The sequence below is a fragment of the Planococcus citri genome, chromosome 5 (genome assembly GCF_950023065.1).
Source record: "Planococcus citri chromosome 5, ihPlaCitr1.1, whole genome shotgun sequence".
Taxonomy (NCBI): domain Eukaryota; kingdom Metazoa; phylum Arthropoda; class Insecta; order Hemiptera; family Pseudococcidae; genus Planococcus; species Planococcus citri.
The window spans coordinates 10,317,141-10,340,223 of record NC_088681.1 but is presented as its reverse complement, the minus strand read 5'-3'; the positions used below and the strand labels follow the sequence as shown (position 1 = coordinate 10,340,223).

The 23,083-nt window shown below is 33.7% G+C and overlaps 1 protein-coding gene across 8 annotated transcripts in view; it reads left to right on the top strand.

Moving 5' to 3' along the window:
• The window catches only part of LOC135849025 (uncharacterized), a 28,927-nt gene continuing 5,844 nt past the window's right edge, over window positions 1-23,083 (top strand). Inside the window, exons 1-5 of one of the 8 annotated variants that reach the window (XM_065369160.1) lie at window positions 1-431; window positions 7,968-8,071; window positions 18,214-18,345; window positions 22,665-22,759; window positions 22,857-23,058. In XM_065369160.1, the coding sequence (XP_065225232.1) occupies window positions 369-431; window positions 7,968-8,071; window positions 18,214-18,345; window positions 22,665-22,759; window positions 22,857-23,058 (596 nt within the window). In that variant the 5' untranslated portion in view covers window positions 1-368. Of the gene's footprint in view, window positions 432-764; window positions 940-7,967; window positions 8,171-18,213; window positions 18,346-22,664; window positions 22,760-22,856; window positions 23,059-23,083 lie in introns of those variants that run through there. The other 7 variants (XM_065369157.1, XM_065369156.1, XM_065369155.1 and 4 more) reach the window with 7 other exon arrangements.

Sequence of the window (23,083 nt, the reverse complement as noted above, 5' to 3'; positions counted from 1 at the left end):
TATCGACATGAACCAAAGCCAGAGGGGCAACTTGTTATAAAGTTGCGTACTCGTACTAATTATCATTTCAGTAATGAAGTTCCGTTCTTTCGAGACGGATACGCGTTACGTATTTTAACGTTAATATTACTTATCGTCGCGTTGTTTTTTAAAAAAAAGTGTTAAATAGTGTTTGTTGTTTTTTGTGCATTTTTTTCAACTGTGTAAGATTTGATTTGAATTTTTTTTTTCATTTTGTCCAGTGTTATATCGCGATTAAATAAAAACTTGAAGATATACTCGACGTGCATCGAAGTGGCTGCTGGTGTGTTTTTTTTGCATCGAGATACCCGTTTACCTATACGTACTTACCTATCTTGAGTGTCATAATGAAGAACCATACTGGGAAACGCAGATTTACAATTAAACTATTAAGTTTAATGTTTTTAATGGTAAGTAATGGTGATAAAAATTGATAAATATGTACTTAATGGTCTTTAAAACTATATAGGTAGTGGAATTGCAATGTAAAAAGAGTGTATATCGTAACAACCGGTTTTTTCGCCTAACACGATGTTCACCGCTATCTGTAGGTAGGCCTACCATAACATCGGCGACAGTTTCGTTCAACCGGAAATTTCCATTTTTGAAACGACCTTCAGAAGAATTCATCTCACACATCTGAGAAAATTCATTACCTACACTAGCTACAGATGTAGTATGTGTGTGTCTATCTATGTGTTGAATTCATTGTAGATTTTCTCACTGCTTCTCTCGTACGGTGTAAATACTGGAAAAACCTGTACAGAAGGTTCTGAATGCCGGAGGCCGCGGCCGATACCGGAAATTATGCGGAAATTTCACCGAGATAGTTTGGAAAATGATGCCGAAGCGGACGAGTCGGCTTACGAAACGATCGCGAGCGATGAGTACGATAAAATGCAGAAAGAGATGAGGCAGGTTCGTTTCAGATGAATGATCCTATGTAAGGATAAGGCATGAATGCATGATTTATGTAGAGTTACGTATTTACTCGTAATATGGATATGGATACCAAAGACGAATCGATTAATTGGTTGAGGTGTTCGGGTCATTGATCGAATGAATGATTGAGAGTGGTGAATTCATTTTGGATCAGCAGAAATAATACATAATGCATGAGTCGTTGTGAGAATAGTCATTTTTGGACTTCGGTAGACTGGAATTAATGGCAATGGAAAAAATTGCAACCCCCGCCCCCCTCCTCTTCACCGATCCTGTAAGACAATTTTTTTTTAAACGAGACATCTTAAGGAACATTTTAAAGCAAACATGACAAAAAAAAATGTTGGCCTTAATAATAAAATGGAGGCCATTTTGATCCACAGGTGAGCTGAAATCGCAAATTTTACTTTCCAACATTGGACTTACACAAAATTTTTTGAACTGGACAAAGCTATAGAACGAAAAAACATGCAAAAATTCATCACCAGTCAAAATTTCAAGTGACGAGTGCATTTTTTGATTTTTGGTGAATTTTTGAAAATCGACTTTAGGTCAAAAATCGGTAAAAAAAATCAAAATTTTACCAAAATGACATAGAAAGCTGAAATTTGGGATATACCCTATTTTTGACCTGTCAAATTGATTGAAAACAGTTTTGAGCAGTTCTGGAGCCTCCAGCAGATTTTTGAAATTTGAAATTTCCATAAAATTGCATCAAAAATGTAGTTGAAAATCCAAAATTCACGCTGCACTTTCAACCTTAAGCACGTGATTAAAATTTTTAAAAATCGAATTTACTTAGACCAAAAAATCAGCAAAAAAATCAAAATTTTACCAAATTGACCTAGAAAGCTGAAATTTGGGATAAACCCTATCTTCGACCTGCTAAGACGATTGAAAACGGTTTCGAACAGTTCTGAGCAATTCTGGAGCCTCCAGCAGATTTTTGAAATTTGGAATTTCCACAAAATTTCATCAAATGAAGTTGGAAAGACGAAATTTAGTCTGGGTCTGGACTCAAATTTTAAACACGCGTGAAGTCGATTTCAGGTGGATTTCGAGTTGTTTTGGAGCCTTCAGAAACTTTTTGAAAATTTCTGGAGTTTCCAGCGGATTTTTGAGAATTGAAATTTCCACAAAATTTCATCAAATGGAGTTGAAAGGCCGAAATGCACGACAGGTGGTTTCGAGTCGTATTTTGAATCTTCTAGTCTAGCTACTTTTTGGATCTTCGTGGCCGATAAGGTACCCGTTATTTTTTTCAAAATCGGTGTATTCCAGCCTGGAACGTATTTTTGTCCATCGATTTCATATACTTTGAAAATTTTCAAAATTACCCTTCCGCCTTCGTTCGAAGTAAAAAGATGAAATTCAGTTTACATTGTATATTTTTGACATTATTCTGAGAAGAATTGCAGGCAGTTTCAATCCGTTTGGAGCCTCCAGCGACTTTTTAGAAATTTCTGTTTCTCTTAAGAATGGCACAAAATATGTGTGTCCGAACTTTCGACTTTTCAACTTCATTTTGTGGAAATTTCAAGTTTTAAATACGTTCTGGAGGCTCCAGTAATTTTCAAAAAGTCGCCGGAGGCTCCAAAACGACTTGAAATCGTCCTGCAGTCGACTTCACAGCGTATTGAAATTAGTTTACAGAATGAATTTTGGCTTTCCAACTGCAGTTGATAAAATTTTGTGGAAATTTCAAGTTTCAAAAATCTGCTGGAGGCTCCAGAACCGCTCAAAACTGTTTGAAACCGTTCTCAATCGATTTGGCAGGTCGAAAATAGGATTTATCCCAAATTTCAGCAGTCTAGGTCAATTTGGTGAAATTTTGATTTTTTCCCCTCATTTGTGGCCTAAATTTTCATCTGTCAATCAAAATGGCCGCCATTTTTTTTTAGTATGGTCAACTTTTTTTTGGCAAGTTTGCTTTAAAATGTTTCTTAGGATGTCCCATTTAAGAAAAAGGGAGGGGGTGAAATTATTCCTATTGTTATATGCCGGACTAAGGGACTCAAAGGAGCTGTAGGTATGTAATGTACCTATGTACATATGTATTTCTGAATGGAAAATTTCTAATTATTTATCAAAGCCGGTACCGCGTTTATCTACATCAACATAGACTGATATTTTCATTGATGGTTGAATCACCGTCATAAATAATTTGGTCGTAAAATTCTCAATTCCAGTTTCTCAGGTTCAAAATAATGATCGAAACAAGATTTAAAACTGTCACCCTGACACTTGCTATTTCTAGCTGATTAAAATTTGCTCAGATGGTGTAATCGAATAATTTTATACGGAAAAATAGAATAGAATAGAATATATTTCTCAGATCTTGTTACATTTACATATAATTAGAAGGCAATAGCCCCTCGATGTACCAAAAGGTGTCTTGGGGTACTCTTTCAATGACCTTAAGCACGTTTACCAAAAATTTTTGATTTTCAAATAAATCAGTTTTTTGTTATTCCTGAAAAGTGCGAAAATGGACTTAGCCCCTTTCTGTTCCCACCGATTCAAATATGGCCAAAATGAAAGATTTTCTGCAATTTGCTGCTAATCTGTCCAATTTCATTATGTATTTGAAAAATTTAAGCTTTCAAAAACACCTATAGGTACTATTTTCCTCGTTGGTTTAAAAATTGAGCCACGTTTTTTTGAATAATACTGTAATTAATAATTTTTTCCTCCAATTTTCAAGATTTTTCGAAGTATTCAAACTGTATAGGACCCTCAAAATTGTTATCAAGCTGGTGAAATTTTCAAGTGAGCTTTCATAGGACGCGGTTCTCATTCTGAAGCTTCGTATTCGTATTCTTATGCTCTTGCCACCTAAAGTTATTGGATTTTATGGAAATATTCTTTACTTAATCCCTATTTTTTTAATTTTTCCATCAGTCCAAAAAAAGTGATACCAAAAGCCCACCAAAGTTTGAAATTCAGAAGTATAAAAATCTGACAGAAAATTCTGTGATTGGAAATTCTCAATTTTTGGACCAAAATTCTTTTTAAATAACATCCTTTTCAAAGAAAAACTTCTCCAGGTGTCCCAATAAATGTTGGTGTCTCTGTAAAAGCCTCTCCTCCAAAAGTAACTTAAGTATAATCAAACTAGAGTTTTTATTTATTTTTTTTAAATTTTGCGATATTATTCGATTACTAACCACCTTTTTGGAAAAGTGTCCCTCAGCCCTCAAAGCCAAGTTACTCCCTCTGTAGAGAAGCCTCACAATAAAGTTGTAATAAAAATCAAAAAAAAAAAAAAAGAATAAAAAAATTTCCGGTCTGTTTCAAAATTATTTCATCTTTTATTAATTTTTACCTTGTGAAGTCCTTTATAAGTAAGTTACCAACATAATTTTGGGAGAATTATTTCTTGAAAAAGAGCTCGTTTGGAAGCAAATTGTTAGACAAAATATTGAATTATTAGTCATTTTTTCCATTTCTTACCATTTTTAAAAAATTTTGTAGGCTTCCAGCACTATTTTATTTTCAGTTGAGCCTTCGCAAAAAGTTCAAATTTTCTGTTTTTTTTTTCAATGAAAATTGACACTATTGTGGAGTAAGAGCACTAAAATGAAATTTTTGGTAATTTTCGACGTTTTTGTTGGCTAATCTTCAAAAATGACTTTCGTTTTTAAAAAAACTGAAAAAAAAACATTGGTTTGCTGGATGAGTTCATTTTATCGAGTTTTTTTCTCTATAATTCTGTTTTTATTAAAATTGATGAATTTTTTCTCTTAGAAATTAATAATACCTACCTATTTCTGTGGGAATGTTCAAAAATTGCATTAAATTTTGCCCTTTTTTCAACTTTTCTCTTCTCTTACCAAGAACTTGAATGAAGAAAAAAAACGATGGAAAAATTTATTTGCACAAAATAGCCTCATTTTGAGAACTCTTTAACTTGACGAAAATGGGCATTAAGATCAGCTGGGGCCGGAGCGTGCCTTGGAAATGTTACCCTCGGCTAGAGAAATTCGTGTTGTTGTCTCCATCCAGCCCTTCTTTTCCAAAAAATTGCAAAATTCAGCCTTTTTTTGGTGTAGTTTAATCCTACTTTGAAAACATTTTCGGAATTTTGATTCTAAAATACATTTTTTTAGACAGCAGCACATGCTATAAAAAAATTTCATTGAATCAAGTATTAGAAACTGGCTATGATTTTTCTCTAAAATCAGAGGGAGAACTAAAGTGTAAAAATTCATCTAAACCGAAAAAAATTTAAAAATTTGTGCGAGGAAGGAGGGGGACCAATCTTTTTTTGGCCTTACCTCTTTTTATCTCTTCTAAGACAATTGACGTGCAACACTTTCAAAATTTTTATGACTTGATTTTTTTTATTGTCATTTCTATCGTAACTCTTTCGGAATTTTGGGACTAAAAAGGATTTTTTCATATCGAACATCTGCCCCCACCAAAATATGAGATCGAAAATCGCCAATAATTATTCGATTCTTGAGGTTTGATTTATCGATTTTTGATTCAAAACTTTGTTTTTGAGTCTGAAATTAGTTCCTTAATTTCGAACGTATTCGATCGTATGAGATCGAAAATCGCCAATTAATTGATTTGCGGAGTTCGATCTATCGATTTTCGATCATAATCGATTTTTGGTTCAAAACTTTGTTTTTGTGCATAAAATTGGTTTCTTCATTTCGAACGTATTCGATCATACAAGATCGAAAATCGCAAATTAATCGATTTGTAGAGTTCGATTTATCGATTTGCGATCATAATCGATTTTTGATCCAAAACTTTGTTTTTGAGTGTAAAATTGGTTTCTTAATTTTAATTTCGAACGTGTTCGATCATACGAGATCGAAAATCGCAAAATAATCGATTTGTAGAGTTCGATTTATCGATTTTCGATCATGATCGATTTTTGATCCAAAACTTCGTTTTTGAGTCTGAAATTAGTTTCTTAATTTTGAACGTATTCTCGAAAATCGCAAATTAATCGATTTGTAGAGTTCGATTTATCGATTTTCGATCATAATCGATTTTTGATCCAAAACTTTGTGTTTGAGTCTAAAATTGGTTTCTTGATTTCGAAAGTGTTCGATCATACGAGATCAAAAATCGCAAATTAATCGATTTTTGAGGTTCGATTTATCGATTTTCGATTATAATTGATTTTTGATCCAAAATTTTGTTTTTGAGTCTAAAATTGGTTTCTTAATTTCGAATGTGTTCGATCATATGAGATCGAAAATCGCCAATTAATCGATTCTTGAGGTTCTATTTATCGATTTTCGTTCATCATCGAATTTTTGATCTAAAGTTTTATTTTTGACGCCAAAATCAATTCTTCGATTTCTGCCTGTTTTGAATTCGCCGAATTAAATATATTTTCATACTCTCGTGAGAACATCGCAGATTCCTTCGTTCAGTTTCAAGAATCGTTTATTAAAACGAATTTACATACAAAGTTGAGCCAAAAGTGAAGCCAGACTACTATACGGCCGGCGGCGTCGTCGACGACGAAAGGAGAAAGGTCACCATAATCAAGCATCGCAATCGCATCTTCGTACAGTCGTACACATACTCGTATCTCGGTTTATTTTTAAATCGATCGAAAGTAGAATTTTATTTTTTCTTCGCCCAGTTCACAAATTTTTTGGCATCGAGCCCACGTGAAAATGGAATATGGATCGAATACCGGTAGGTAGGTACAAGCGTGATTGGCGACACGTGCTTTGGCTCTTGCATGGCCATACGCCTTAGGCCCAGGAAACCCAACCTGGAAAGGATGCCGCATGATTTACATTGTCACAATCTATGTACATTACCTATATGGATGGATTTTCCAGCAAAGGAACAATACACCTGTTGATTTTCAAATCTCAGCGTTACGAAATTTTCTTCCATGTTCGAATATTATGTACTATACATAAAATTTCATTATAAAATGCAAATTATTCGACAACCCGGGTGTCGATGTCGGGCGCGACGCTCGACGGGTATTTCCCCTACGCGGAACAGGTAATTTCCATTTCCGTCTGCCATACGATGGGGTTTCCTTCATCGACAGGCAGGCTTTGGCGGACACTCGGACTGACAGCTCTAATCCGTATAGGAAAAATCCTGTTCACTGTGATCTGAGATCTCGTGCTGTGCGCTTTCTTCTCTATCAGCAAACACGTTAAATGGCGAATAATTCCTTAAACAATTAACGGCTGGGGAAGTGAGGGCTGACCAATGTTTACATAATATGTACATAAATAAAATAACGTGTTGATCGCGTATGTACTTACGAGTATATACGATGCCAAGATCGCCGAAACCGGTTATTTAATCGTTCTCGTATGTATATAGATATACCTTCTGTGGGATTGAAATTGAATAGAAAAAAAATTGCAGCAGCGAAGCGTGAATTGAATGGCGCAGGGCTCTCGACGACGACGTTGGTTTATTTATGTATTTTGTAGGTAGGTACGAGCTGAAAATACTGTTAGGAAATTGATAGACAAATTGGTCGACGATGAATCGAACACACAGGCAGGGGAGAGATCGTCTCGAATTTAATATTAGGAAAACCTTGGCTAGTTATATCCGAATATCGATTGGAATAGAGAAGAATTTTTCACTATTGGCGACATAAGTATAAGATTTTTCGTAGGTACAAGTTTATATTTGTACAACAAAATTATCCAACACCTAAATCTCGTAGGTACATACGAAGGTAGAGAGGTAGACATAGACAGAGACACACATATGACTACGTAGTACTCATAATATGTATGTACCACCTTGTGGAAAGGAAACTCGTTCACCTTATAAATTATAACGTTCATCAGTGCATGCGTTCATTATACGTAGGTATACGTATACATACGACGATTGTTGAAATTCTCAGAATTTCCAACGTCGAAATACACAGTATACTTACCCAGCTATATGAGCTATGGGTGCTAATTTAGGTAGCTTTAAGAGTAATTTGTACCTATTTTTTTTTTTTTTATTAGTATTTATTTTTATTTTTTTATTTTTGTTCCTAGGTGCAAGAAATTTCGATATTACAAGCTTTACCTCAACGAGGGACCTCGAACGAACCTCCCACCTCGGCTGGTAATATGGCCAGAGAAGCTTCGGATGACGCGAAGTACGTTTTCAATGGTTTATACAAGTCGAATTCGATATTCTCAATGACCTTTCCGTCTCTGTTGATGAGACCTGAGTTAGTCGCGTCCTATGCAGAAGTGTGAGTAATTTTTCCATCGTCGTCTCGTCGCATAGAGATGGTGACGGTAGTCATTGTGATTTATAGGTTAAGGTATACTATAAAGGTGTAGACATTTGTTGAGGTACTCCGTACTCACGTGGTCATAATTTTGGGTTTTGGAAAACATCGGGTGAGGATTTTTTTTGGCAGTGAAATACGTCGAGGATTAGGGGTCTGAGGAGGAGCGAGAGTGAGAAATTGATCGAGGTCGTTGGTAAGTGTGATCAGAGACGTGATGAAGTGATGTGTCAGGGAGTGGGGGGGCGATGAGACTGACATTTTCACTACTTTTCACCCGAGACACATCCCCCTGCCCTTCAGGATTTTTTCAGATAATTATCCAGATTTGGTTGGAAAAAATACTTGAAGGAGGAGTTGCAAAGATGTTGAATGATTTAAAATTTTCAAAAAAAGTAAGGTTTAAAAAAATAATTAAATTGTTCTACATATTGCAAGGTTAATTGGTATTGAAATCCAAAATCCAAAATTCGCACCTTTTTTCGTGTTATTTTTGAACTTCTGATCTTTGAAAATAATATTTTAAAAGAGGACTGAAAAAATTTCTTTGCCCGAGCGAAACGACGAGGACAAAAACTTTAGAATATTTACAATTAATGAGGTACAAAAAAATAATTTTCAATATTAGAAGTTTTAACGTCAAAATTTTGTGTTTTTCTTTTTTTTTTGAGGGGGGGGGGAGGCAGTGGCGTAGCCAGGATTTTCTCAAGGAGGGGGCAAAACCAGATTTTTAGGCATGAAAAATCGAAATGAGGGGTAATTTTCTGGAAATCTATGGTAATGTGTGGTGATTTTATGATAATGAAGGCAAAATTACTGCTCGAGCGAAGCGAGAGCGAAAATTTTTGGAAAAAATGAGTCCAAACAACGAAAAGACGTCCATTTTTGCATGTTTTCTTTCAAATTTTCGCTCTCAAGGGGGGGGGGCATGGCCCCCTTCGCCCCCCCCTTGGCTACGCCACTGGGGGGAGGTGATAAAATACGATGCACACTTCGAAATAAAACGATGTATTTAAACATACATATTCACATGATACAAAATATGTACAGAAAAATAAACAGTAGAAAATCGCCATAATACAAGATCAGGACATTAGCTTGAATATTCGAAAATCGGAATCGCGAGTATAAAAAATGTTACAAAGTCATCTTTGATGTTTGTTGACTTGACCAGTACAATGTATCTCAATAGTTCGAAGAATTACCCGTATTTACAACAAAATGAATAAATAAGGGTAAGGAGCCCCAAAACCAACCACTTTTAGTAAAACCGCCACAGATCGAAGACTATTTCACTTCAAAACATGGAAAATGGCTTAAAAGATAGGTTGAACCTTCCCCTAACTCATATCAAAATTTTGGCATAAACGAATAATTCTTAATATTTTTTTTGAATTTTTTCCCGCAACATCTCAAAAATTATTTTTCAAATTTTGGTACCCTAATCCTGACCACCTCCAAAAAGTTGGGTATCCTAACCTAATTCCAACCACATTTGAAAGTGCAGCAACCAATAAAATACTATTTCACATGAAAATACAGTAAATGGCTTAAAAGATAGATTGAACCTTCACCCAACTCATAATAAAATTTTGGGGCTATAGAATAATTTTTTATGGCTTTTTAGAATTTTCTTCCGAGGCACCTCTAAAATGACTGTTTGAACAATGAATTTGGTACCCTAATCCTGACCACCCTGAATTTATATGATCTTATGGGTAGTTGGGATTAGGAGACCAATATTGTTTTACACTTTTGTAAAAACTTTCTATACATACCTGAGATTGATTACAAAAAAGGCAATACTTACCATAAAAATCTCACTTAAATCACGATCACAAATCATATTTAACACCACAAAATTAGTTATAACAAGTTGAAAATTTTTGGTGATAAAAAATGGTGAAAAACAATTTTTTGATCATGGAATTTCTTAAAATTCAATTTATTTTGCGAGTTTTGGCTTAACAGTTGTTGGGTTGGTCTTAAATTAATTGTCTGTGATAGAGGAACGCCTTTATATCATTTTTCAAGAGGTAGCGCTGATAACAGACGAGATATAAAGGGTGGTTGGGATTAGGCACTGGTCAGTTTTGGGTGTCCTTACCCTATAGACAGTGTAGAGGAAGACGAAAATCTAGCACTTTCAGAAACGTCAGTAACGACGTCGCCGCCTTATAGAGAGCGCTCGCGGCGAAATGCGCGTTACTCTCTCGCAACATTATAGGGAGTTTTATATGAAACACACATTGTACACGATCAATTTTTTCATTTTTTTATGCTAAAAAATTTTTTAGGACAATTTTTTTTTGAAATAAATGATTTTTAATGTTTTTTAAATTCCTTTTACATAAATATGAGCCATGAAATCGGAAAATTGAAACATCAGAGGTAATTATTTTTACAATATAGTAATATAGAAATTATGCTCGTAAGAATAAATAATAATAAGTGTAAAATGATCGATCAAATTATTATTTTATATTTTTTTGATTTTTTTCATCGTAATAGAGAAATAAATAAATTCAGTTTCTCATTTCTTACCTTTTTTTCCTAGTGATATTTCAGTACATGATTAAATATGTACCTACCTATACCTAATACTTGAAATAAAAATAACAATTTCTCATAGTTTTTGCATTTTTTATTTTCATTTAAATTTTTAATTCATTTACTTTACAACAGAAATGAAAATTTGAAAAATAATAATTTGATCAAACAAATTACCTATATTTTTATTTTATTTATTGTTATATTTCTATAATATTGTAAAAAAAACATCGGAGCTAGCATTCGGACGTAAGTTTTTTTACATGTATAATGAAAATACTTACCTCCGAATGCTAGCTCCGATGTTTCAATTTCCCGATTTCAATTTCATCATTCATGGCATCATAGCTCATAATATTTATGTAAAATAAATAAAATTTCAAGAAAAAATTCTCCTAAAAAACTTTTAAAATAAAAAAATTAAAAAGTTCATCAACTCAATAAAAAAATGTTGAAAAAAAAATCTCGAATTGAAATTGTCCTAGAATCATCAATCATTTTTTCCAACGGAAAAAATTACAATTCGATAGTAAATGACAAGATGTAAATTTTTTTGGAGCTTTGCTGACTTTTCTTTTTTTTTTTGAGTAAAAAAAAATTTTCAAGTTCCAAATCCAAGAGGGTAGGTATGAATATGAAATATGAATATTGAATACAGCCATTGGGAACGGGCACCTTAATACGGTGGGTTATTCATTTTTGAACGAAAGTATTATTTACATTTTTTTCACTGTTGTTTTTGGCCAAAATACAATTTACGGGTAATTACCGGGCGATTTAAGGTGAAGTGAGCAAACTAACCAAATATTGTCGACTGATTTGTTGAGCAAACAAACCAAAAATACTTGGTTAGTTTGGTCAATTTGCCTTAAATCGCCCGGTAATTACCCGTAAATTGTAATTTGGCCAAAAACAACAATGAAAAAAATGTAAATAATACTTTCGTTCAAAAATGAATAACTCACCGTATTAAGGTGCCCGTTCCCAATAGAATTGTATGATAAATTTCGTATAATTTGTTCATAAAAAATAATATAATGTTAAAATTAAAAATCACAATTTTTGTACAAAATTGACTATTGAGAAAAAATATGTATGTCAATAATCAATATTACCAATCAGGCAATCAACAGGAAATTTAATTTTCTTTAGTTCATGTCCAAACAAATGAGGGAAAAATGGGAAAGTGCATTAATATACAATAATTGTCAACTCTGAATTAGAATTAGAATTACCTTACCTATGCGAAATTTTCACTTTAATTTTCATTTTTCAGAAAACACATAGGTATTTTAATAAGCCAAACTCAAAACGTGCAGAATTTTATCCTCTTCAAAATTTGTTTATTATCCAAAGCGCTATAAAAAAATAGCAGTTTAATTGAAGTTGAATTTTTACCGCGCGCAACAATTTTTTACGACTTTGAGCTTCAATAAGTTTCGAACTGTTAGTGCTAGCGTTTTGAATGAAAACTCATTTTGAAGAGGATAAAATTCTGCAAATTTTGGTTTATTAAAATACGATGTAGTTGATGAAAATTTCGCGTAATTTTAATTCAAAATTGACATGCATAAAAATTTGTCCATAAAAATGAATATTAAAAATCACCATTTTCGTGTGAAATTGAAAAAAATTTATACCAATCGATAGGAAATTTCATCTTCTTTAGTTCAAGTCCAAAAAAAATTTTTCCAAACCACTTCATTTTCATGAAAAATGGGAGAAAACGCATTTATCCTATGCGTCTACGGCTGTTTTGCTCGCATGTTTACGTTTTCTTAGCACGCATTTCGATCTGACGCGCTCTGTCGGATTAGTTCAAGCAAGCTACACATTGGAGGACGGTATTTGAATTTTCTCCCGTTGAAGATTTTCGTCTTCCTCTACACTGTCTATACCTTACCCTTACAGATAATGACACAATTTTACATTATTTTTAACACTTTCCCTAATTTAAAAATTATCAAGCAATAAGTAAATTGACAGCAAAACTGCGCCGTATAGACATGAAGTACGTCGATCATGTTTCCTCAAATTTGATAGCGGCAATCAGCTCTGATAAGCAACTTGATCACGTACCTGGATCCACAATATCTCCGGGTCAACATTTTAGATGGGTATGCCAGTTGTCTAGTGAAATGTACTCAGACATTCGGTGAAATCAGCATAGCTGGAACATTTGAGCTGTCTTCGATTTGAGTTTTAGACAGCTGATGTCTTCTGTAGTTCTGTAGTAAAACTTCCATCAGAGATCTCAATAACGTGCTAGCTACGTTGATGCGTGTGTCTCTGGCAATGTAAAGCAGCTCACTTGCTACTGATCAACAATCGATAGGAAACATCAGATGCAACAATGTCTGATCGCTTTCCCCGAGGTCTGAAACCTAGATTCGGTGAGTTGTTAGCGACTATGGATTTCTTCTGAGTATCCATAGTATCTTTCGATTTGAAACAGTCTTGGCTTCAAACAGCTTCCGCATACGACTTTGGTGAAACTTTAAATTCAGCCAAGTAAATCTCGATCTCAACGTAATTAGTGAGATCGTTGACGTCTTGAGATTTTGAACAATTTTGGCCGCGTAATAATCGCCATTTTGTTAAGTCTGTAGTGCGCACAGAATCGTCTTGACAATCGTCGTTGGAATTATCATTAGCATAGCATCATTGAACTTGTCATTCCCAAACAAGGAACTATTCAATGATTTGCATGAACTTTTCGGAGTTGATTTGGTCAAAGATTTCGGTGTAACAGGCGATGACTTCGATGTAGAAGTGCACTTTTCTGGGGGGGGGGGGGGGGGGGTATTTTTGACTGAAACTTCACACTTTTTTTCGCTATTTCATACCAGGGTCATCGAGAGCCAATGAGGGCCTGATGCAAATACAATTTGTCTCCATTTCTTGGGACAAAACTACAAAGAGGTTTTTTGAGAGGGGGAGGAGGAGGAGGGGATTCGACTGAAAATTTGTCGATTGATATAGGGGTAAAAATACCAATTTTGTTGATTGATCCTATTCATATGGGACGTATAAAAATTTTCATTTTCTGTTTTGTCTTTGTGAGGGGGGGGGGCAAATGCGAATTTTCTTATTTGAAAACAAGAAACAAACCAAGGGTGAAAGTTTTTGAAAATTTGAGTTCAAGAGGCTTAAAAACGATATTTTTTTTAGAAATCGATTTCGAAAAATTAAGAGAAGTGACCCGAGTGAAGCGAGGACAAAAACGTTTGAAAATTTGCATCTTGAGAGATCTAAAAACGATGTTTGTTTATACGAGAAATTAATTTTTTGGCTTTTAAAATTTTTAGAATTTGAAAGGTTTGTTTTAGGATTTCAATTTTGAAAAATAAAAAAAGAGAACAGGCCCAAGTAAGGAAGAATCGCTTTTGAGAGGCATAAAAACGATACTTTTGTACGAGTTCATTTTTTCATTTTAAAAGTTGATTGATATATTTTTTAGATGTTTCAATTTGAAAAAGAAAAAAAAACAAGCTCGAATGAAACGAGGGCAAAAGCTTTCGAAAATTCACAATTCTTCATTTTTTTCGGGACATAATTTTTATATTTTCAAAAACAACCAATTTTGACAAAAAGTAGAAATTATTTTTTCCGAATTTTCGTTGAAATTTTTTTTTTTTGGAAAAATTCAAGTAAAGCAACTGCAACATTAAGTACTTTTGATGTGAGAAGTGAATTTTTCTACTCCCTTTTACTCGGGCGAATATTTTTTAAAAAATTTATCATTCAAGAAGTGAAAATCTATGGTATTTGGCAAGTCTTTGATTTTCCCAGCTTACATAACTTTTCAACGTTTCCCAAATTTACCAAATTTTCCATCTCCCCCACTTTTTTGCCAACATTTTACTGTTAGAAGGGGGGAGGGGTGAGAATGCAGAATCCAGTCCTCTACGTATAATTTTTTTAATAACATTTTCGATTGGTTTAGAGACGAAGTTATCATTGAGTAACGATCTGATGAAAACTCATCGAAAGAGGTCTTCTACAACGATTCAATGAGAATAAAATTATGTAGAAATCTTACCTATTACGTGTGATGTAACATTCCATCTCTTTCATTGAATAGAAAAAAAGTTGTTTAAAAACATCAGTTCTAACTTCTAACGTTGTCGATCGTGGCTAGACAAAATTGCGATAATTACTGATTTTGGCGAAAAACAAGAAAATTGAAAAATTCAGGCGGTGGAGAGGGAGAGGAGGTGTTTCCATTCTTCAGAATGACGTCACTCTAACCGTACATGTAAGAAAACACGTGACGAAATTCAATTTCGGAATTTTCATATAATATTAGGTATACAAGAGTTCGATTCTTGCATTGTAAGATATTTTTCATAATAAATGCAATGAAACAAACCGATTTACGTAAATAATTAACAAAATACTTGTTCTAGCGTTTCTCAACATTTATCGAGTGTGTTATACCGACGTTTCATTGCATGTACCTATTATGAAAAATATTTTTCTTCATCGATCGATCATTTTTTCAATTGTTCATTTATATGAAAAAATATTCCCTCCTCTCCCTCTCCTCTTCCCTTCCCTTCTAAAAAATTCAAGGAATTGCGTCTTTGTTCTCTAGTGCTGGGTTCTCAATTATTAACCAATAACCACGTTAGAATTATATTTCTTAATGTGCTTGATTTCGCAACAAAAAAAAAATTGCAAATTGGACCAAATTTCACTTCGGGGCAAAAGTTATTAAATCACAAATACGTAAGGTATGTTTTTGGATTCTATTCGGTTGAGAAAAAAAATTGACTTGAAAAACATCATCGGCGAATCATGCGAATACTTCTTTGAAAATTAGGGCTTATGGAAAGGAGTAGAGAGGAAGGGGGTTTGGTGGATGAGTGGCTCTTATTGAATTTTTGTTGCGATTTTTTATACGTCCCCCACCCCCTTCAATGTTGTTGGTTTTTATGGGAAAAAATCGCTGAAAATTTTGTACTCTCCAAATTTAAGAAATCGAATAAGTAATTGAATAAAAATAAATTACCCAAAAATTTGCCAAAAAACTTGACTTGAAAAACAACAGTCAATCATATTTGGGAAATTTTTTCTTAAAAATTGGTGATGGAAGTGGAGGGAAAAGAGGAGAAACAATAGGGTGATTCTTATTTATATTATTGTGAAACATTTTTTTGGTGATTTTTTTGCATCCTCGATTCTCGCATGAAATTGAGTCGTCTTGAAAGCCCCCCTCCCCTAATATAAAAAACAAAGAAGTTGGAAAAAATGATTTTATCCGAGAATTTTACAATTTTACGTCAATGTTTTTGTAAATTAACGCCTTTTTTTATGAAAAAAACTCCCCTTTGTCTCCGAAATTTTTTTGGTCCCCAAAGCTATTTTTTGGTTCCTTTGTGTGAGCTTACAAAGTTGGAAAAAATGAAAAAAAAAATCAAAGCTGGAAAATTTTTGTTGGAAATTTTTTTTTATGAGTTAGAATTCTTCCAAGTTCCTGGTTCCTTTTTCAGAAAAAAAAAATCCTCAGTGCCTCAAAACTGTAAACAAAAATCAATAATAACAAAAATAAAAAATTGAAGTCTGAAAATTTTTTAAAAACATTTTTCATTTTGTTCAGAATCTCATAGACATGGTGCTTTTTTCCTATTTTAAAGGCTCTAGATCAAAGGAGATTTTTCCTTGAAGAGAGGATTATATTGTAGAAGAATTCTGGTACTTACAGAAATTGGAAATAATTAGATAACATTTTTACCAATTTTGAATTAATTTCATCAGTTTTATTTCTTGCAACTTGAAGAATGAAGATGCTCCTTTGACCATGGCGTACTCGTGGCAAAATTTTTAACATAAGGTCAAAGATTATTTTTTTAAAATTTTATTACTCGAAGTTCTTGGAAAGTTTTGCGGATTGGAAAATGAGGTGTGGAGATATTGATTTCATTGTGAAGGTCCTTGGATCCATCAAAAGACATGTCTTAAAATCCCAGCAACCCAAATTTTCAAGGGTCAACTAGCAAAGTTCATTTTTGGATTTCTGCTGAATTTTTGAAAATTGAAAAAAATATAATTTTTTATTACATTTTTTAACCTTTTGAATCTATAATAAGTACATAATGATAAACTATTATAAATGATTATTTCACATCCCCCACCCCCTCACTCTTCAAAAACTACCACTTTTAGGTCATTCTGGAGTCTTCAGCGAATTTTCAATTTCCTGCAGAAATTTCAAATTGATCTGGAATAACCAAAAAAAAAAAATGAATTTAAGCACTCACATATAATTTTGGTTGACATCTAAATTGCACCCTTTCTCAGGCGGTCATTGCAAAATTTCACAAGGGTCAGTTCAAAAATAATTTTTGACCAATTCTTCAATATTCCAGAAAAAAGAAGAAATTTCCAAATCCGCTTAGGGGCTCCAGAACGGTTCGAAAGCATCACCAATCGACTCAGGGAGGTCGAAAATAGGGTGTAAGCTAAATTTGAGCACTTACCCTTATTTTGATGAAATTTCGATTTTTTTCATGGGAAATAAACAAAACGTAAATTTTTAATAATAAGTAGGTAATTATATTTTATTTATCAAAATTTGAGAAATGAAATCAGCAGCTGAAATTTGGGCTGGTGGTGTATTTTTTGGGATCCTCTTTCGATTTACTTGTCTTGTTCAAAAATTATTGCGTCCCTTGGGTTATTCTGCAGCACTATAAGCCTCCTCCCCCTCCAAGGAGTGTCACAACAGAGGTACAGAAATGTTCAATATTCCACAGATTTAGTTTTTGAGACTTATCTTCCTCTTTATGGTACCGTAGATTTCAGTTCATGAAAGAAAAAAAAAAGAAAATAATTTATTTTGATTTTGGACCCCCTCTCTCCCAAATTTGTACTTCATAAAATACAAATTGACTATTTTTGGGATGGGGGAGGAGGAAGGAGGACTCGTTGAGAAGTTTTGATTTTAAAAAAATAAGATAAGAAGAAAAAAAAACTCTCAGCTAATACCTAGAGAGAGCGAAATGAAAACTGCAGGAATTTTTCTTGTTTTCGCCTTCAAATATTTGATAGTACTTACCTATAAGTGGGTACATTTTAAGATCATGTGCCAAATTTTAGAGTTCTCTGAATTCATTTTTCTAGTTTCTACCTCGTACGAGCATTTCGTAGTAAAAAAATAGAATTTTCTCTGAATTTCCTCGGCCATCTCGTTCAGTAAAATGAGAGAGAAGATTCCCAGAAATCGAAGTTGGCAAATAAAGATGCAAATTACGTACTTACAGGTGCCCCTTGATACGAGTATGAGTAATGAAATGATAAATAATTATTTTAATTTGATGACCCTGTTAACTGTAAGGAAAGTTTCATTGTAAGAAATTAACCCAGATTATTATTGCTGGAGGAGAGTGATAAAACAAAAAGTTGTCAATTATATACCTGCAAAAAGAACTATTATTTTTTAATTTTTTCAGTAGGTTTGCCTATTTTTACGACATGTTTGGGAGGAAAATATCACCTCCGTATCCTCTCGCAACCTCACCACCTGACTTCGGTGTGAATAAACCTTTCAGATTGGATTCAATTACCGGATTGTGCTACTACAAGTACGATGATGTTGATAGTACATAGATGTTTCAGTTTGTGGTTGCTGCGGTGATAGAATGTCTGCCTAAAGAGTTGTCGTGAAGGTGTTATGCACATTGCTATGATTACGCGCACCGCACATTCTTCTTTTTCTTTCCATTTTTTTTTCTTTCTTTATACATACATACATTACATACATTAATGAAGGTGTCTTTATTCGCAACGCATTCGACATTTTGCAAGGTTAAAGTTGAACACGAACTGAATTATGCTTGACATTGCACCAAATGTACTACGATAAATTGCATGGTTCTTTATTATTGTATGTTGTTATGTATACTTTTTTTGTGGGTGGAATTTGGTCACATTTTAGTCGACTTATTCGATCAATGGACTGACTGATGATTTGATATTTTTATACCTTCAAATTTTAGAGAACGAATAATATTAAATCGATTCAGGGGGTCCCAAAGTTGTGCATACATATGAAGCACCTTCGCTGTCGCATGTTTTGGTCTATGGAGGTGGGGGAGGGGGTTTGTTTCTCGAATAACTCATACTGGATCATTCTTAGAATACCTACCCGCAGCTAAAGCGATTTTCAAAATTCCAGTGGTTCTCAAAGTTGAATTTTTCGATTTCAATTTTTTTTCAAGTCTCTCATTTAAACGAATATTGTGACTGAAGTACATAATTATTCCAAAATTGGAAAATAATTCAAATGATACAGATTCAGAATTTCATGAAGATTTCAGAGATCCATTAGGTTTTGTCCTAACGTTGATACCAGCTCCAAGAAAAGGGGAGGAACTTGGGGAAAAACAATTTTGAGAGAGACAGGTCTCCTTCAAAATATATTTCTAGAATTTTTCTCCTAAAATTAGGCAGATAATTGCGAAAAAATGGTGATAAACGAAATCCCAATATCCTTATTAGGTACTCTGCGGATAATTTTTCCAGGATTTTCGTACTCCCAATTGCTAAATCCATCGATTTTGGTTAAAAATTTAGATTTTTTACACTAAAATTTGATAATTCGTATGAGGTGAACATGGAAAAATAATTTTTGTTTTCGTATGAACCAATTTTAAACTTTGACAACGAGGTCATGTGCCTCAAAAATTTAGGAAACATGAAAAATTCTTATGATTCGGGAATTTTTATAATTTTTTGGCTTAAAAATAAGTACCTAAAGTAAATACCATGTTTGGGATATGAGGGTCATGGAACAGGCTGGGAGCTAGGAAAGGGCAGTTGATTGACCTAAAAGTTTCCATTTTTGAACATTTTCAGCTTTGAAACTGAATGAGAGCGTCTTAAAATTTTTGAAAGCCACAAAAATTCTCTTATGTAATTTAACAATGTTTGATTTACGAACACGAAAATGAACATTCTGATTTTGATGCATGAAAAACTAGAATAAATGGGCTGTGGAAGGAGGATTCAATTTTCCCATTTCGATTTTTTTTGACTTGTATCATTTTTTTCAGCTGAGTAAAAAGGTCAAAATGGCGATAAAATGTTTTCAAATGAATAAAGCACTGTATTTCAAATTTTAGGACGCTACTAACCCCTCCTCTCTCCCCTCTCTCACCCTCATTGTGGATTTCAAATATCCTTACAGGCTTCAGATTATTCATTGCAATTTTTTTCAGTCAAAAAGATTTTCAAATTTTTAGAAATTTCTTATTCGCGTGAATCTTCTGAAATCTACTCCAAGAGGTCTGGTTTGGTTTTTGAGTATTTTTCAGTTCTGTGGTGAGAAAAGTCAAAGAGTGTCAAACCAAAATGTTCAAAAATTATTGACATAAGTACTAATTTTCAAAATTTTCAGATATTTTATCTCTCTCCCCCCCCCACTTCCCGTTTGTCACAAGATTCCAATACCCAGAATACCTAGACGAGTAATATTAAGGTATTTTTCCTCCAATTTTTTGATCCAATTTTTTTTTTTGAAAATTGAAAAAAATTGATCTGAAAAAGAGGGGAAAAATTAGAGAAATTCATTTTTCTGTGAGACTGGAAACCCTGTGATGCAGAATTTTTGAAAATTTGAATTTGTTGTTGATTGGTGAAGTGGATGTGAAAATTGAGTTTAAATATTCAACGAATTAAAAATTCAAAATGTGTGAAAAATTTCAAATTTTTTTCCAAAAAATTTTTTTAAATTTTTTTTTTCAGAAAATTTTGTCAAATTTTTTTTTCAGAAAATTTTGTCAATTTTTTTTCCAGAAAATTTTGTCAAATTTTTTAAAATTTGTGTCCCTTTCCAAGTTCAGTTTCAATATTAAAGACCACTGCCCTGCCACCTGCCAAACTTTTGAAGGTTTATATCTCAAGACTGATTAAACTTCGAAGTACCTACATTTTTTTGGCGTGTTTTCAATCAAGATCAAGATCAAAAGAATCGAGAAGTGGTTAAAAATTGGTAATTGAAATTTTGAAAACCTCAAAACTGATCTTTCGATGTGAAAGCTCAACTTTTAATGACATATGCTGAAGTTGAAATCTACAATTTAAAAATGCAAAAAAAATAGTCTACTGCGAAAACCTTTTTTTAGCATTTTATTTAACGAGTTCATTTTCAAAATAGTATCTCAACATCCTAGTGGGGATTGGAGAATTGGGGGGGGGGGGTTATTGGGTCCCTAATTTTGATCGAAATAGCGAAAAAATGGCTCAAGTCGAGTGGCATAAATGGATTTTTACTGATTCTGTTTCTCCCAGATTGAATATCGACTCATGTTTTCCATCTGACCCCCCCCCCTCCATTCTGTTTTCACAAGTTTTAGTCAAATATGCCCAAAAACTTCTTAAGACTTTTTCACCCCCCCTCCCCTCCATTCTGTTCTCACAAGTTTTAGTCAAATAGGCCCAAAAACTTCTTAAGACTTTTTCAACCCTCCCCTCTCCATTCTGTTCTCACAAGCTTTAGTCAAATAGGCCCAAAAACTTCTTAAGACTTTTTCAACTCTTCCCCCTCCATTCTGTTCTCACAAGTTTTAGTCAAATAGGCTCAAAAACGTCTCAAGACTTTTTCAACCCCCCCTCCCCCTCCCTATGAGTGTGTGACGTGTTGATTTCTACTTATTTTTCAGATTCTTTCCCTCCCTTTTTTTTTCATAATTGGAAGGGGGATTGTAAAGACTCTGAGGGGGCCGACGAACGCAAAAAATAACAAATTATTTGAGCTTATAAAGACTTCGAATCAGTATCAATTGACATGTAACGCCCTTTTTTTTAATTTTTCAATTTTTTTTCAAAATTGGGCCATTGAAGGGGGCATTTGAAAGATCCTATCAACAAAAAATTAATGGATTGAAAGTTAGAAAAGTAGGATTGAACAAATGAGTCAATGTGAAGTTCATTCGTTGAATTGTTCGTCAAAGTCGAAGGTAATTTTCTAAACTTACAAATTATAAATCCAATCGATTTTCCTGTTAACGTTTCGTTGGCTGTTATTCGATCTGATGTGCATCGTGAGTTGCATATTTATTTCTTTGAAGGGATCATACTTATGGTTTGTTTAGAAAACCAATATTTTCACTCAATTTTATCTCTGATGGCAAAAAAAAACTGGAAAAAAAGTGTACCTAAATTATGTGGAAAAATAACTTGAACGAGAGGAAAGAACTTGGGGGGGGGGTATCGAGGAAAATTATCTTTGTTTTAGTCATACCCACAACTTTTGAGCATTTCAATTCGGGGAAAAAAAATTGGCGAAAGGAATCAAAAATTTCATCTATCGATATGGATCATCGTAAATTACCGTATTTCTTGGTAATTTATCGGTAAATATGGTAATTCGGCGGTAATCGGCGGTTAATTAGGTAATTTCGTGGAAAAATTGATTATTTTCTGGCTAAAAATGTCTGTACATTGGTGTTCTAGATTCATTCCGACTCTCACGTGATATTTCCACGATTTCTGTAACATTTGATGCAAAATTGACCACTCATACGTCATATTTCGAATTCATTCTTTGATGGGATGTGAAAATTATTAAAATCATACTCTACGAGTAGTCATGGAATTTTACCCAAGCATCGTGGTAATTAATTAAAAAAGTAGATAAATTCCAGCCTACGTTGTTTTAGATTCATACCATTTTACTCTACGTCGCTTGCTTATGAATCATTGAAAATTGTAGGTACCTACATGAATCAGGCTTTTTCCTACATTAATCATTCCCATCCCATTGACTCGATGAATGGAAAACAAAGTGGTCAAGGTCGATTTTCATTCTTATATATCTATGTAGCTGGAACCTATCATTTTCACACGATTAATAATTAGCATGTTCCTGAAATTAATTCGTCTTTATCGTTATTTTCCACAGAGCTGCCAAAACACTTCCTCGAAGGGTTGATGATACTGGTACTCGCAATGGACCTCAAAAAACCAACCTTAGTACTTCAATTCGTACCACAACAAGTAAGCAGAATAAATTCTTGAGAAGTTTCTACCTACTTAGGTGATTTGCAGAAAAAAAATTCCACGGTGAACATTTTTTTTTTTTAATTTGTTGCAGAGGAGGAAATAAAAGACGACAGCGTCAAGTTTCCCACAAATCGTCCTTCGAACGGTGGAAATGCGAATCAACCAGTCTCGCCAGTCTCGCCAGTCTCGGTGACTCGTAATAAAATCGTCGACGAGATCGCTCTTGATCCGAGGGATATGAAAAAATGCCAACAGAATTTTCGCGATTGTGAAAAATTAAATTATTATCCTACGTAAGTTGGATTTCGTTGAAATGGC